Source organism: Arachis stenosperma, chromosome 4 (assembly GCF_014773155.1).
Source record: "Arachis stenosperma cultivar V10309 chromosome 4, arast.V10309.gnm1.PFL2, whole genome shotgun sequence".
In the NCBI taxonomy this organism is placed as follows: Eukaryota; Viridiplantae; Streptophyta; class Magnoliopsida; order Fabales; family Fabaceae; genus Arachis; species Arachis stenosperma.
In genome coordinates this window covers 142,343,074-142,359,777 of record NC_080380.1, presented here as the reverse complement: position 1 = coordinate 142,359,777, position 16,704 = coordinate 142,343,074, and the positions used below count along the sequence as shown (strand labels likewise).

Sequence of the window (16,704 nt, the reverse complement as noted above, 5' to 3'; positions counted from 1 at the left end):
GAAAAATTTTGATAAGGTGAAAAAGGCGTCGAGAATTGAACAATGGTATCTATTTCATGTACTGTAATTTATATGGGTCCAAGTTAATAATTGAGTTCATTGATAGATCACTTTTTCTTTGTATACTGTTGTTATCAGAAAGTATGTTCTTTGATGGGGACTAATTGAACCGCTAATGATAACATTCCTCTATTGTTATTGAAAAGTTAATAATGACATTGCTTTACTTTTATTCATGCGTTCTAACTCAACAAGCCTATCTCCTTTGGTGGGGACAAACCACTGAACTGAGTCTCCCCCGAATTGAGATCAATCAAATAAGTGGAGTTTCCCATTCTTCATTGAGTTGTCCAATCCTGATCATAGGAAATTGGTCATCAGGTAAAGGTGCTTTTCCCATCATAAGCTCTTTAGAAACTTGATGCATGGTTGGCCGAAATTGTGGACTTTGGCTCAAGCACTCAAGTGCCCACTTTGTGATCCGCATGATTTCCCCAACAATTGAGTTCTTAGGATAAGGAGGTCTATGATCTATGACATCAACCAATAACAAATTGTATGTTATTGATGCTGTTGATGGTGACAACAATGAGTTGATCAAATCTCCTGGATGCTTTCCCATGATGATCTCCAAACTAAGAACTCCAAAACTATATACATCACATTTCTCTGTCACTTCCATAGTCTGAGCTAGCTCTACATTAATAATTCAAGTTTAAAGTCAAAACAAAAGTGTAGTAATAAACTGATATAATTTAGAAAGTACAAATAAAAGGTAAAAATAATGGACTTACCTGGAGCTCCATAACCATAGGTGACTGCAAGTGTGGTCCAATTTGAATCTGGCTTTAAAAACTTAGCAGTCCCAAAGTCAGAGACATGAGCTTCATATTCTGAGTCCAACAGAATGTTCTTGCTTGATATGTCGCGATGAACCATAGGGGGTTTGCAATCATGATGCATGTATGACAAAGCATTAGCAACTCCTTTAACCACATTCACCCTCTTCATCCAATCAAATGCACTTGCTTTTGCTTCATTGCCAAATACTTGATCCAAACTGCCACCTTCCAAGAATTCATAAACCAAAAAAGAGAACCGAGAATGCTGGCAGAATCCATATAGCTTTATGATGTTGCGGTGCCTCATTTCTGTCAATGCTTCAATTTCATTCTCAAAAGCTTTCAAATTGGACTTACCCTCTGCATCTGATTCAGTATGAAGTTTCTTCACAGCAACAACCATTCCTGAAGGCAACTCAGCCCTGTAAACGGATCCTTGCCCTCCAATTCCAATGAGATGTTTGTCATCAAAATTATTGGTAGCTTCAATGATAGTTTCAAACGCCATTTTTCCATCATGGCTCCATATGGAAAAGTGTTCTTCTACTTGTTGCACTTCTTTAGCTGAGTTGTCTTTGTTTCTAGCACTTCTACAAAGAAAGTACAATGAAACAGCCGCCACACAAAGCACAAATACTAGTACTCCAAATATAACAAGTAATACCAATAACATGACCTTGTGACTTTTACGGCTAGGACTGCTGCTTGGGCATGGCACCAAGCCAGTGACATTACCACACAAGCCTTTGTTATTTTTCAATGATTCAATCGTAGCATTCTGAAAGGCTCGGTTATTGTCTGGAAGCGGCCCTTCTAACTGGTTGTATGATATGTTGACAGAAATCAAGCTTGACATACCATTAAAACTTGATGGAATGGTGCCAGAAAGATTGTTGTGAGAGAGGTTCAACAATTTCAATTGTTTCAACTCTCCAAGCACTATTGGTATTTGTCCATGCAACATATTCCCACTAAGATCAAGAGAATACAGTGGCTGCGACGACCCGAAGTCAGAGGGGATGCTTCCCTGTAGTTTGTTGTTGCTCAAGTTCAATTCCAACAAGTTGGGTAACTGCACAACTTGTCTTGGTATACTGCCACTCAACTCATTTCCTCCAAGGTGCAAGATTTGAAGATCATGCAATAGTCCTATTTCTGCTGGAATATTTCCTGAGAAATGGTTGTCACTGATCTTGAATTCAAGCAGGCTTTTCATATTTCCCAATTCTCTTGGAATCATTCCAGTTAATTGGTTGGAGAAAAGGTGAAGTCTTCCCAACTTGGTAAGTTCACCAATTTCTGATGGTATGCCACCAGAAATGTTATTGTTGGATATTATCAAGTTTTCAAGATTTTGGCACTTCCCCCAATCTGGCGAAATTTGGCCATATAATTTATTGTCACTCAGATCAATGAATTTCAAATTAGGATAAATACCAAAGTCTTGTGTTAGGTCTCCTTCCAAATGGTTATACTCTAACCTAATTCTAGCAAGATTAGAGCAGTTCTTCAAGCTACTTGGAATTGGACCAGTAAAATGATTGTTACCAGCAATCAAGTATCCTAATGAACCACCTAAGCAAATTTGAGGTGGCAAGTGGCCGGAGAGATCATTTTCTTCTACCAAAAAGTAAACCATGTTGGTAAGGTTATTGATAACTTGTGGAATGCTACCACTGAGTTTGTTGGCAGACAATTCTAAAGAGTATAGGCTTTTCAACTTTCCAACTGTATCAGGAATAGCTCCTGATAGATTGTTTCCTTGAAGAGCAAGGGTGATCAAATTGATCAAATTACCAATGGAGCTAGGAATTTCGCCAGAAAAATTATTGTGGCGAAGCAATATCCAGGTGAGCTTTGTCATGTTTCCAATTGTGGAAGGAATGGATCCTGAAAAATGGTTCTTCTCAATTTCAAGTAACTCCAGGTTGACCAAGTTTTCTATTGAAGCAGGGATTGATCCAGAAAGTTGGTTATTATAAAGGTTTAGCCATGACAAGGTAGACATGTTCCACATGGAATCTGGGATTGGCCCAAACAAGGTGTTATTAGCAAGGTAAAGCCTATTTAAACTGCTCATGTTAGCAATTGTTGAAGGGATAGTACCAGAAAGAGTGTTTCTTGATAATTCAAGATACTCAAGCTTTGTTAACATTCCAATTTCTTGGGGAATGGAGCCAGAGAGTTGATTGTTTCCAATCCCAAGAAACACAAGTTTGTTCAGTTTACCAATCTCAGGTGGAATTAGGCCTGACAGATTGTAATTATCAGATAAATCTAGAAATGATAAGTTGGCCAAATTCGAAATGGAACCCGGGATTGATCCACTTAGATGGCACAAAGAAAGATCAAGACTCTGTAAACTGCTCAATGTCCACAACTCCTTAGGGATAGAACCATCAAAAAGATTTGAAGACATGTTCAAGCTGTTAACTTTGGACATGTTAGCAATTTGTGGTGGAATGGTTCCATGGAACAAGTTGTTGTATATGTTTATGGAAATGAGGTTGGGGAATGAAGAAATACTAAGACTGTGAAGTGTACCTTTGAGTCCAAAGTTTTCAAGATTGATGGTTGTGATTGACTTTGATTTGTCACATTGAATTCCTTTCCATCTGCATGGACTTGTGCCGTTGTTCCAAGATGATAACATAACTTGGCTTTGCTTCTCAAGTGTGGCCTTCCACTTTAAGAGTGCATCTGCTTCAATGTTTTGATCAGCTGAAGAGAGTTTTAGAATAAGGACACAAAGGAATGTTAAGACAATAGTAGTATTTTGGAACATTATTGGTGGCATGGTTCAAGACAATTAATCAGAGATTGTTGGTGCACATCATATGTTGTTGTAAGTAATTATATAAATGAATGAGTGATGCAAATTATTAGAGGAAAGTTAGTCGAGTAGCACGAGTACTAGAGATAACGTAGGAGACATGATACTTTTGAAAGTTTTGCACAAAGGCAATTCATACTTTGAAAGTTTTGCACAAAGGCAATTCACACGTAATTATGTCTTCTTTGAATAAATTGACAAATAAATCTCTAAAAATTTATATTTTTAATAGATTAATTTAAAAAAAAATATTAATAAAGTCCTTTAGTATAATAAATATAGACTAATTAGTTTAAACTAATATTTTTATCTTAATTATAAAGACTAATTTAAAGATAGTATGTTCATATCTACTATTTTAAAAAAAATTATTGATATTTTTTTAGAGACTAATCTATTCAAAGTATAAATCTTTGGAAATTTATTTATCATTTTATTCTTTTTTTATAAATTACGCATGCATTTATATATAAATAGAAATTTTAATTTTAATGTTTTAGTAAATATATTCTGATAACTTTTGATGAAAATGAACTCAAAACATAACGTTTAAATAACTGAAGCAATTATCATTAACTCCTCATTAACAATCCTTGTGATATATTATATTTCAATTAATCCACATGTTGCACAAGTTGCATTACCTTTTAGTGAAGAAAAATCTATCTAGATTTTAGCATGGGACGATATAGTGTCCCCTTTCACATAAGAAAGTGACACTTATTCAGTGATTGGCCATGGGAGAGACCAGAGAGAGAAAATTTATATAGAGCTGACTTAGAGCTGGAATAAAATGTGAAAGAGGAATAATATATTTGTTTATGGAAAATATTATTATTTTTTAATAATCATTCTTTAATCAGTTTTAAAATTTAATTTATTAATTATAATATTTTTTAATAAATTTATATTCTAAATTTACAAAAAAAAATTAAACACATTATGTAATTTTTTTTACTAATTGAGATTGTTATATTTTTTCCGTGATTCACAAATACATTCACAATTAAATAAACAACATAAATAAATTTAAAATTAGATATTGACACATTCAAATTACATTAATATTACAAATTTTAAATTAATAGAAGAGTAGTGAAAAAAAATTCTCAACACAAATACATCCAAAAAAAATACCACAGATAAAAAAATAACTTCTTTTTTATTTGTTCATTTTTTGTTAGAAAAAAAGAAGTTTTTTTTTAGAGACACTAAAATCATTTAAAATGTATTTCAAAATATGGTTTCGTTTTGGATGTGTCTATAATTTATTTTGTGTGTAATTTTACTATTTTAATTTGGATGTATTGTAGTCTTGTAGATATTTGATGTAGTATCTTAAATGTATTCAAGACACATTTAAAATAACAAATAACAAATATAATACTTTCAAAACACATCCAAAATTCATCCTATGTTCACACAAATTTTGTACAAAAACGTGTAGAAACACAAACACATCCACAATTAAATAAATAATATAAACACATTTAAAATTAGGTATTGGCACATCTAAATTACATAAATATTACAAATTCACATTGTTAGTATTGCAAGTATGAGGAGTGTTGAAGTTAGTCCCACATCAAAAAAAGCATGGAAGAGTGAGGAGTTTATAAGATGAGAGACCCATTAATTTAACACCTTAAGATTTTGAGTTGGATGTGGTGTCTTCTCATCTTATGTTCTCTTACTTGATTCCTCCCCGAAGTCTCTCCGGTGGTCAATGTTATTTTTTTGGCACAAAGGCTAATCAATTCTAAAAAAAATATTAAGAGCCGAATTGAGTGTTTTTTTTTTTGCCTCGTTATCCTTTCGAGATAATTATCAGAGATCGGGTGGGTATTCACTCATAAATTTTCTTAAAAGAAAAAATGAGAAAATTTTTGCCGTATGTGGCCCTTCTATGCACGTCCAACTCCTTATTTCTTTTCTCATTGTTTTTTAATTTTTTTCCCTTTTGCTTTAGTCTCTGTATATACAACTTTTCTTTTTTCTTTTTGGTATGAGTTTTGTTGTTTTTGAGGTTTGGTACTAGGGACACCATCACACCAACATCTTCTTTTTCTCTTTCAGATATCGCAGTTCATTTTTCATGATGCAAAAAAGAAAGACATATTAGGCTTTATTGAAAAAGACATTTTTGAACATTTCTAATAATTATTTTTTATGTAAAATAATTTTCAACATTTTTTTACCATTGATGAGAGTAAAAGAAATAGAGAGTACTTTACTAAAATCATTATTTTGAATAACAGTAAGAAAGTTTTTTTTTTCTTGTAGACGTAGTTCTTTTTTAAATTTAAAAAATATATATTATAAAATTATTAAAATTTATTATTTTTTATTATTTTTTTTTATCATTCTAAGTTTTTAATCTAATAATATATTTTATTTTATATTTTTAAATATTAATAATTAATTAAAGACATTTTACTTGAATAAAATAATTGAGAAAATTATTTATTCAAATGCAATAATTGCAATTTGTTTACTTGCGTGTCTTGATTCATTATTATGTAAATCGTGGTAAGTTACCACGTTTTACCATTTACACATAAATCGTGGGAGATTGGCACGGTTTATGACTAAGAAACAATGAGCATAAACCGCAGTTGGTTATCAAACCATGGTAAGTTACCACGGTTTATGAATAAACTATTTGATCATAAAAATTTACCATGGTTTGTGTTTGGAATAATATAAATACATAATTCGTGTTAAGTCATGACGGATTTCATATGTGTTGTGCCAAAATTTTTGAATATGAGAGATTGAGAGAGAATCTGAGAGAAGGTTTTGGGGTTTTGAAGCCTTTGGAAGGTAGAGCTATGGAAGACGAAGCTCGCATGTGTACCGATTAAATGGCGTTGCGCACGTGGTTGGAAACATCGATCAAGAGGTTAGTTATATTACCTTAATAATAATAATAATAATAATATCATCATCATCATCATCATCATCATCATCATCATCATCATCGTGAGTTGTTATTATTATTATTATTATTATTATTATTATTATTACTATTATTAGAGAAAATAGAAAACCAATATGAAAAATAAAAAATGTCGTGTTTCAGTTATGGATAAAGAATATATATGCTCAAGTTGTGATTGTATATTAATTTTTTTTAAATTATATTTACTGTTATTAATATTACAAGTATGCTGAGGATTACATGATATATGTCAACCACTCTGTTTTATGTTTTGATGTGTGGTAAATTAGGTTTGTCGTTAATGAATCGAAATTTTTTTAGATTTCTTGAGTATCGAAATAATTCCTTATCCACATGTTGCAGCCTACTGAGGTTATGTGAGGAGACAACAGAATATGCCTTTACACGAACGGATTATACCGTATTTGGAGACCGCGAGCTTGTATCACTTGGCTAGGCTAAATAGTCAGTGGTTCTGGGTTGATGAGCTTCTACTTAGCGTATTCCATGCGAGGTGGCGTCCTGATACTCACATCTTTCACATGCCGTTTGGGGAGTGCACTATCACTTTGCAAGATGTGGCATATCAGTTGGGTTTGCCCATCGATGGGGAGGCCGTTAGTGGGTGCCTGACTGACTTTGAAAAGCTGATGGACAACGGAAGACCAGCATGGGAGTGGTTGCAGGAGTTGTTTGGCGAGTTATTGCTGCCGAATAAAGTCAAGCAGATGACGGTTCACTTCACATGGTTCCATGAGAGGTTTTGGGTTTTCCCAGCAAATGCGAGTGAAGAGACCGTGCGTATATACACGCGTGTTTATATTCCTTACATTTTCCACGATACTTCAAGTGATTCGACTCTAAGACTCTGTACTCAACACCTCGACGAATGCTATAGTCCTTCACACTCAAAACAGCTTCATCTTTATTCTGGAATGATTGTCCAATCTGAAACTCTGTAGAAGAACCCCCAATAGTAGCACCTCCGTCTGCCTGTTGATCCAAAGCCTCCAAGTTTAGAGTGGAGGAGTGCGGAGGATACTATTGTGTGCCAGAACTTGAAGGATCATGCTGTGTATGTGGATTGGCACCTGTGTCATCATTGCTGTCCCCAATGATATCTACAGGCTCCTGGTCAGAGTCATCGTCCCATATTGCATTCTCAACTCGATCAGGTTCCCCGAACCCTTGAACATCATGAATCATGCCATGACTAGTATCCACCTCAAATGTCTGTTGTCAGACCCCACGATTCTTGAACGGTACAGAAGCAACTACCTCCGTTCGATCTAAATCAGCCGCAAAGGAAGGGGATGCAATCTGCGGAACAGTTGGTGCGGCCGCAGGATCGAACTAGAAGCACCGCCCACGGCAGTCGAGATATGAACCGGAGCTGATGCCCTAGAACTATCGACACCAACCTCCAACTTCGCAGATAGCTTGTGTATTCTAACCTCTGGAAAACTCCTAACACAATGAAACAGAACCAAAATATCTTCATCGGCCGCTATCACAAACGTATCATACTTAACACCGGTCGACACAACTGCGATGGGAATCTTATAAAATAGCTTCTTCACCCACTTGCTTCCAAATACCCCAAACTTCTGCAAGATGTTGTTCTTTACATCTGACAAAGTGCTTGATGAACTGATAAATAACTCAACGGTTCTCTGTCAGTGAACTTCACACTATATTTTTTGCTTCTTTGAATTTTCCCAGAGCAATGCACTAAGACAAGAAAACTATCTTCCTCACTTGCCATTGTGATAATGCTCCTCTTCAACAGCTTGAATCTCACTCATATATATATAAATTTTTTTTCTTCATATCCCTTCATATATAAAATAACAAGGGTTTTTGCATTTACATATCCCTTCATAAACTATGGCAATTAATAGGATTTTATGATCAAATTTCTCTCCTCATAATCCGTGGTAACCAATTGCAATTTATGCTTATTGTTTTTCAGTCATAAACCGTGTCAACTTCCCACGATTTATGTGTAAGTGATAAAACGTGGTAGTTTATCACGGTTGACATGATAATAAATCAGGACATATAAGTAAAAAAATTGCAATTGTTGTATTTGAATAAACATTTCTCTCTTTTATTTTATTCAAGTAAATTATCCATTAATTAATGATCAAAATAATAAATTTTGATCACTTCTAATATTTTCCATTGTAAAATATTGTACTATCAAACTTTTATATTAGTCACATTTGGGTTAAATAAATTGTTTATTCATGTTCGATTATCGATTTATGATCTTAGGCTTTATAAAATTTTTCTTGTATGTAGCGACAAGAAAAGCAAATTTTCAAACATTAATAATATATATCAAAATTAAAATTCTAAGAGAAAACTTTTTTCCAAATCTATGACAGTCCTAAAAGAGTTCCAACAAACAATGATGGAACTATTCTTTCAAGAAAAAAACAAAAAAGGATACTTATGGAATTCCCTTACCAACCATTAATTAAATCAAAGTATTATTGTGTTTTATTTAAAAGGTATCTTTTGTCAAAATAAGTAATTAAACTAATGAAACGTGCAATTCACAATATAATATTATTTATATAATAAAAAGATTGGAAAAGTAAATTAAAGTGGATAGACCGCCGATAGAGTGAACTTTTTTAAAGATTGAAAAACAAAAAAGAAAAAGTCGAGAATATGGCTCCTCACATCTCAAAAGCAACGTTGCATTGTGTTAAGCACTACTTCCCGAAGATGAGTGAAAAAATTTGTGTTAAAAGTGTTTGTTAAGCATCCATGGGGTATTTATCCTATAGAATGCAATATACGTAACATAACTCTCACGGATAAGTAGACAACCTGTCACATAATTCTTCATGTTATTTTGTAACGATTGTGTCATGGATAATTTGAAGTTTCACATTATTATAAGTTATATAGGCTTTTAATTTTTTAGATATGTGAGATTCTAAACTTGTATAGTGTAAAAACCTTTTGCCATGGTGACCAAGAAGGGAAGATAAATTAGAGTTTTCAAGTGTGTGTGATTGATTAGCTTTTTGACTTGAAGAAGTTAAAGATGCTAGTCTCATCCAAAAATAATAAATAAATAAATAAGAAAGAAAAAAGAAAAGAAAAGAATAAATGTTTCGGCCACAAAGCCCTTATATATATATGCAGCATGCTAGCTAGCTAGATATGCGTGGCAATCAATTCTTCGGAAACTGAACCATGAACAATTGTAATCTTTACCTTCGAATTGTTGTTTCATCATTTCTTCTTTCTTCTTTCTTGCTGGAAGCTGTCCATGGAAGTAAAAGGGTAAAATACTTATGCTTAGCTTGTTTCTTATCATTTATATGTTGATGATGATATTTCCACTTTGAAATTATTGTTTACATTCACACAGTGTTACATTGTATACATGGGAGCACATTCTCATGGCCCAAGCCCTACCTCTTTTGATATGGAAGCTGCCACAAATTCTCACTTTGATTTACTAGCTTCAGTTTTGGGAAGGTATCCAAATAAATTAAAGCATGCATGGCTTATATTTTCTATGGAAAATTACAGGTAGACAATAAAATTATTAAACAATGTAAATAATAAATATATCGGATATTTATTACATTAGGTATACGGATTATTATTCTAATATTAAGATTTAGGTGATTAATTTAGAAGTGTAATGTGTTTTAATTTGATTAATAGTTGTTCATATTATTCAAAAAAAATTATTAGTTACCTAATATTATTCATTTTCTATATATTAAAAACTATATATAGCATTAAATAAAAAAAGAAAATTGTTTGGACAGCAATGAGAAAGCGAAAGAAGTGATGATATACTCATACAATAAGCACATCAATGGGTTCTCCGCGCTACTTGAAGAGGAAGAAGCAGCACTTATTGCCAGTGAGATCGATCATCAAGTGTTTTTGTCATTAAGTAATTAATATAATTATTGTACCGTCACTGTCAACAATTAATATTTGCTTGTTGCTGTCATACAGTAAAACCAAATGTAGTGTCGGTGTTCTTGAGCAAGGAGCATAAACTTCACACAACAAGGTCATGGGAATTTCTTGGACTTCGGAGAAATGCTAAGAACACTGCATGGCAAAAGGGTAGATTTGGTGAAAATACAATCATCGCTAACATTGACACTGGTACGTGCTTATAATTAACTATATTATCCATTATTTACGTATGCACATTATTGTAATTTAATGATGGGTAGATCGATACTAGGTAGGTACGAAACGAAAGGAGACTAATCTAAATTCCATTAGCTTTTCAGAGCAACATTGTTTACCGATGATAATTACCAAATTAAACTTCTCCAATACATGAAAGTTTACAAGTGGATTGATGTGGTCGGACAACATATAAAAAGTACAGTTTTGCAGAATATGCAATAATGTGAATAATGAATTTTAGAATTGACTTAATAAAATAAAATAAAATATTTCATTCTCAAATTATTTTTTAAACTTTTACATTATAATCATTTGCATATTTAGTGAATTAAATCTCTAGTCATTGTTAACTATGTATAAATAAATCGAATCAAAAGAAATAACTATATAATTAAAATTAATAAACATAATCATCTAATCTGTATACCTATTTAATTAAACAGTCTATATATTCATTATTCACATTATTTAATATTCTCGTTGTACTGTATACCTATTCTTTTTCATCTTCGTGTCTTTGTTTCAACTTTTAAGTACTTAATGCTATCTTCACCTTGTTATTAGCTAGTAAAGCAAAATGAAAATGATGTTGTTATTTTGTAAATATATCTTTCTTTTAAATTTTTTATGGTACAAAGATAAATATAATTTTTTATTTTCTTCATTCACTTTTAATAAAAAAATATACATAAAAATAATATATAAAAAACTATCAATTAATTATATTCTAAATTTATTCTTAAAAATGACCCACCCACAAAAGCCGTGGGTACGCTTATAGCTATAGTAATTTTTAATATAATAAAATATATTAGGAGATTAATATTTTTCAATATTTTTAATTAATATTTTTTTATATTATTAAAATTTAAAATTTAATATTTAAAATTAAGTATTAAAATATTTATTAACCATCTAAATAAAAATAATAAATTTTATTGTTTATCTAACATTCTTCTCTAATAAATGTTATCATATTAAAAAAGCGAGATTCGCTTAGAATAATGTATATTATTGGGTCAATCATGTAGAAAGCTGAGTGGAGAAACATTTTTTCTTTCACAAATGTAAAAGAAACAAAATGAGAAAAAAGTGTCCTTTTATTGGCACAAAAATAAAAGATATCATCATGAGGCTGCCCATGTATGAGTAGCAAAATACCAAAATCTAATAGTGTCTTAGAAAAAAAAAAGACAGAGGCAACGGACTAACAACTAATACTAACAAGTAGTCTAATAAATTTTAATTTAAGAATAATCAACTGTGGATACTGCAAGGACATGTGAAAACATGAAGATCATATTAAGTATGATTAGATAAATTAACATATTTGCCTGAATATGTGATTTTCATGTGAAAACGTGAACGTAGAAGTATCCATTATAATTAATATATCAAAATTCTAATAATATGGGTTAACTGTGTAGGGGTATGGCCGGAATCGAGAAGCTTCAGTGACAAAGGATATGGCTCTGTCCCCTCAAAATGGCGTGGGGGTAATGTTTGTCAAATAGACAGCCTCCCTGGCTCTAGAAAAAATCCTTGCAACAGGTTAACAATTAACTTATTTGTGGTTAAGCTAAGCTAATTACACTAATAAATACATATATGATATCTACATAAAAAAATAACTTGGGTTAAAGTGATAATTTTAAAATTTAATTCTCTTATAATAAAATTTATTAACAAATTTATTTATCTAATATATATATTGAAAATTTGATTAAAAGTGATGGAATGATGAATATATCCAATAAAAATAATTTTAGAAAATTTTCAAAAAATAAAAAATTATTAAAATAAAAATATCCCATTTAAAACCTTTTGAATAATAACAAATACACAGGAAGCTTATTGGAGCAAGATACTTCAGCAATGCTTATGAAGCGAGTGTTGGGGAGCTGAACCCAAAGTTGCATACAGCGCGTGATTTCGAAGGCCACGGTACCCACACACTATCAACCGCCGGTGGTAATTTCGTGCCCGGTGCACACGTATTTGCGGTTGGAAACGGCACTGCAAAGGGAGGATCCCCAAGAGCAAGAGTTGCAGCTTATAAGGTTTGTTGGTCCATAACCGATCCTGCCAGTTGCCATGAAGCTGATGTGCTGGCAGCAATAGACCAAGCCATAGCCGACGGCGTCGATATCATCTCCCTCTCCGCCGGCGGCCGCCAAGTTGTCAGCCCAGAAGATATATTCACTGATGCTGTCTCCCTTGGAGCCTTCCATGCAATTTCTGCTAATATTTTGTTAGTTGCTTCTGCTGGGAATGATGGCCCAACTCCTGCAACTGTTGTCAATGGAGCTCCATGGATATTCACCGTTGCTGCTAGCACCCTCGATAGAGATTTCAGCAGTACCATTACCCTTGATAACGGTCAACAAATCACGGTATGTTATTACAAATTCCACTCCTTGAACTAACTTTTAGGGCCTTGAGTTTCAATCTCAAGAAGATTGATTAATTTATGCTAAAATCTCATGTGCAGTTATCTCAAAAAAGTTGATAGTTAAAAATTATTAGATAATAATTTAACAACATTTTTAATTATCAACTTTACACGAAGAGGCGAAGACAACCGTAGATGAGTTTTCATCTTATTAATTAATACATGTTTTTTGAAATTTTTAAAAAATGATATTAAATAACTAACTATTATTAGACATTTCTTCTTTTTTAGGGAGGGAGTCTTTCTGTAATGTTACAATCTAACCAAGCCTTTTCTTTGATCTCTTCTACCGATGCTAAACATGCCAATGCCACAATTCGAGATGCGTAAGTACAAAGTGAACCTGAACCGCATCGTACATAACAGCAATAATACAATTTAATTTGCTCTAAGATGTTTAAATACCTGTCTGTTCAGTCAACTTTGTAAGGCAGGAACACTTGACCCTGCAAAAGTTAAAGGCAAAGTGGTGAATTGCCTTAGAGGAGGGAATATAAAATCCGTTGGTGAGGGTTTGGAAGCTTATTCGGCAGGTGCAATGGGAATGTTGTTGCAAAATCAAAAGAAACAGGGGAAAACACTTACCAATGAGGCTCATATGTTGACTACTGTGGACTATGCACCACCACCTCCACCTCCACCTACCTCTTCTCAACCACTACGCAAGCCCAATTATGATCTCATAACTACTACGTAATTGTTAAATTATACTCATCCCATTTAATTAAATTTCTGTAATTAAGATTAACATCATGAAAGAAGCTAAGATCTGTTGTGATACATACATTGCAGAGCTCTAAGCCCGCCGACCCCGCCCACCACAGTAAGGCTCTCTCAAGCCAAAACAGTGATTGGAAGGAAACCAGCTCCAGTTATGGCTTCCTACTCCTCTAGAGGACCCAATAAGATTCAACCATCAATACTCAAGGTATATACATGTATATAAAAATATCATATATACATAAAAAATCAATTACTAAATCAGTTATTATATATGTAGCCTGATGTGACTGCACCTGGAGTAAACATACTTGCTGCCTATTCACTCTTCGCAAGTGCCTCTGGCCTCTTAGTGGATACTCGTCGTGGCTTTCAATTTAATGTGCTGCAAGGAACTTCTATGTCTTGCCCTCATGTTTCTGGTATTGCTGCACTTGTCAAAACTCTTCATCCTAATTGGAGTCCCGCAGCCATTAAATCCGCAATCATGACTACTGGTATCCAATATATCTATTCTGCACTTATCTTTCTCAAAGGCTTGTGCATGTAATATTTTCACAAGATTTTTTTTATCTTCTTTCAGCAACCACACTTGACAACATGAACAAGCCAATTCAAGATGCGTTTGACAATGAGTTAGCAACGCCTTTTGCTTATGGCTCAGGACATGTTCAACCTAACCTTGCAGTTGACCCTGGACTTGTTTATGATCTACACCTTAACGATTATTTGAACTTCTTATGTGCTTCAGGATACGACCAACAAGCTGTTTCAGCACTTAATTTCAACAACACTTTTGTTTGTAAAGGAACTCACAGTATAAATGACTTAAACTACCCTTCAATCACATTGCCAGATCTTAAATTGAGTGCGGTAACGGTTACGCGTACACTCACCAATGTGGGGCCCCCTGGAACATACAATGCAAGTGCCAGATTGGATGGATACAAAATTAATGTTGTTCCCAGTTCCTTAACTTTTACAAAAATTAATGAAAAGAAGACATATAAGGTGATTGTGCAGGCATCAAGTGTGAGTCAACTTTATAAATATCAATTTGGTGAAGTGATTTGGACAGATGGAAAGCATAGAGTTAGAAGTCCAATTGCAGTCCAACGCCGCAAGTGAACAAATCTTCTTAGAATTGGGTGTGCTTTTGTAATGATAATAATAATGGCTGCGTTGGAACACATCATTACTACTTCACCTTTCTTTGTTTAATTTGTGTGTTTTTTTTTTTTTTTTTTTACTTTTTCGGTTTTTCCCCCTCTTAAATGGTGTGTAGGCAGCTGTGAAGGTCCTTAGCTTGTATTATATATACCTCATGTATGCTTTTTTTTTAAAATAAAAGCTAAGCTTGATTAAATTAATTTTCAATATCCATATTTGCTTCAAATTCATTATTCTGACCTGCTAACTAACAACCGTCGTGTGTATCCATCCATATATAACAAATACTGGGCAGAGACACAAGAAAGTGAAAATTGTATTGTGTGTATTCTTCTTATTACTATTCTGTCTTGTTACAATATAAACACAAGAATCATCATCAATTCTTGAAGAATGGAAAATAACATGTGATGAAAATAAGAGGCAAGAAATAAAATATGGAGGAAGAATGCTGCTTATTTTGTGTGGGCCTGTTATCATATGATTTTTCTTGGGCCAATGGAGATGGTTGGTTCAATGCTCCATTTAACATCCTCCAAGCATGACCAAAAAGAAAAAAACATCCTCCAAGGAACTTCTATGTCTATTCCTCATGCCTCTGGGCTCTGGCAGTGTAGTTAGACTTCTAGAGTCCTTCGTCTTGTTATCTAGAGTCCATCATCTATTAAATCAGCTATCATAATTCCAATTTTACGGATGTCCCGACGGGGCAAAACATTTTTATATTTATGGTTTAGGCCTTGCAAGACGAAGGTGAAAAAGTCTTCTGAATTTGGATTCTGACTTATAATATGGCAGTAACTATAAGTAAGTAAATATATCAAAAAAAAAACAACAACAAATATATATCTACTTTTTGTAATAATTATTTGTTGATACAAGCTTTACAATCTGTACGACATCATGTATTCTTTTTGTTTCCCCTTCCATTATGTGTTATTGTATTCAGTGAAAATGATTGTATCATTATCTCGTTATGAATATATAAAGCTTCGGTTCTGCTAAGAAATTAATTAGGAGTATGGTTAATTAGAGCTAATTAATTTTAAAATAGGAAGTTTGTTATAAAAAAAAAAACAATTCTCACTACTCTTAATTTTTTAAATTTTAAAACTAAAAATACAAGAAATTAACTTGAGTTGGTTCATAATGTAGTTGAAAAAGATTTTTTCATAAAGCTTAGATTAAAATGGAAAAGACGTTGAAAATTGAACAATAGTATTTAAGAGCATTTTTTTATTTTTCAATTGACATTTTTTTGTTATATGATTCCAGACGATTACTTTTGAACTTTCATTCTTTCAGTTGCACCTAACCAAGGTTCACTCCCCCAGTGATTTTTCCAACCACGGTCCACAAATGTTGGACAAAAAATAATGTTTGCTTACTATATCAATTCTTATATCAGCTAGGAAATCAAAAGGAAGTTCAGTCAACTCCAGCCAATTTTTTAGTGGCTGAATCTCTAAATTTATCTTAATAAAAGTAAGTTAATTTACATGCATGTTTCTTCTGTTAAATATCGAAATGTTTTCTTTTCATATCGAATGGATGTTCTTTTATA

The 16,704-nt window shown here is 32.9% G+C and overlaps 2 protein-coding genes across 3 annotated transcripts; one reads left to right on the top strand and one right to left on the bottom strand.

Annotated features, from left to right (window-relative positions):
- Positions 1–67: 67 nt before the first annotated feature.
- Positions 68–3,643, bottom strand: LOC130976300 (MDIS1-interacting receptor like kinase 2-like). 2 transcript variants are annotated; one of them, XM_057901127.1, is made up of 3 exons: positions 3,387–3,425; positions 795–3,268; positions 68–696 (listed from the first exon to the last, which is right to left on the bottom strand). In XM_057901127.1, exons 2-3 carry the CDS (start codon positions 3,259–3,261, stop codon positions 314–316), a joined length of 2,850 nt encoding a protein of 949 aa, XP_057757110.1. In that variant the 5' UTR covers positions 3,262–3,268; positions 3,387–3,425; the 3' UTR covers positions 68–313. The 2 variants fall into 2 exon arrangements, with proteins under 2 accessions (XP_057757110.1, XP_057757109.1); XM_057901126.1 differs by having other exon boundaries at positions 795–3,643.
- A 6,161-nt stretch (positions 3,644–9,804) lies between these two features.
- Positions 9,805–15,216, top strand: LOC130976243 (subtilisin-like protease Glyma18g48580). Its single transcript, XM_057901048.1, has 11 exons — positions 9,805–9,919; positions 10,008–10,117; positions 10,417–10,514; positions 10,613–10,768; positions 12,226–12,349; positions 12,645–13,191; positions 13,482–13,576; positions 13,668–13,943; positions 14,043–14,178; positions 14,251–14,467; positions 14,554–15,216. The coding sequence occupies exons 1-11, from the start codon at positions 9,830–9,832 to the stop codon at positions 15,096–15,098; spliced, it is 2,394 nt and encodes a 797-aa protein (XP_057757031.1). The 5' UTR covers positions 9,805–9,829; the 3' UTR covers positions 15,099–15,216.
- The last annotated feature ends 1,488 nt before the right edge of the window (positions 15,217–16,704 follow it).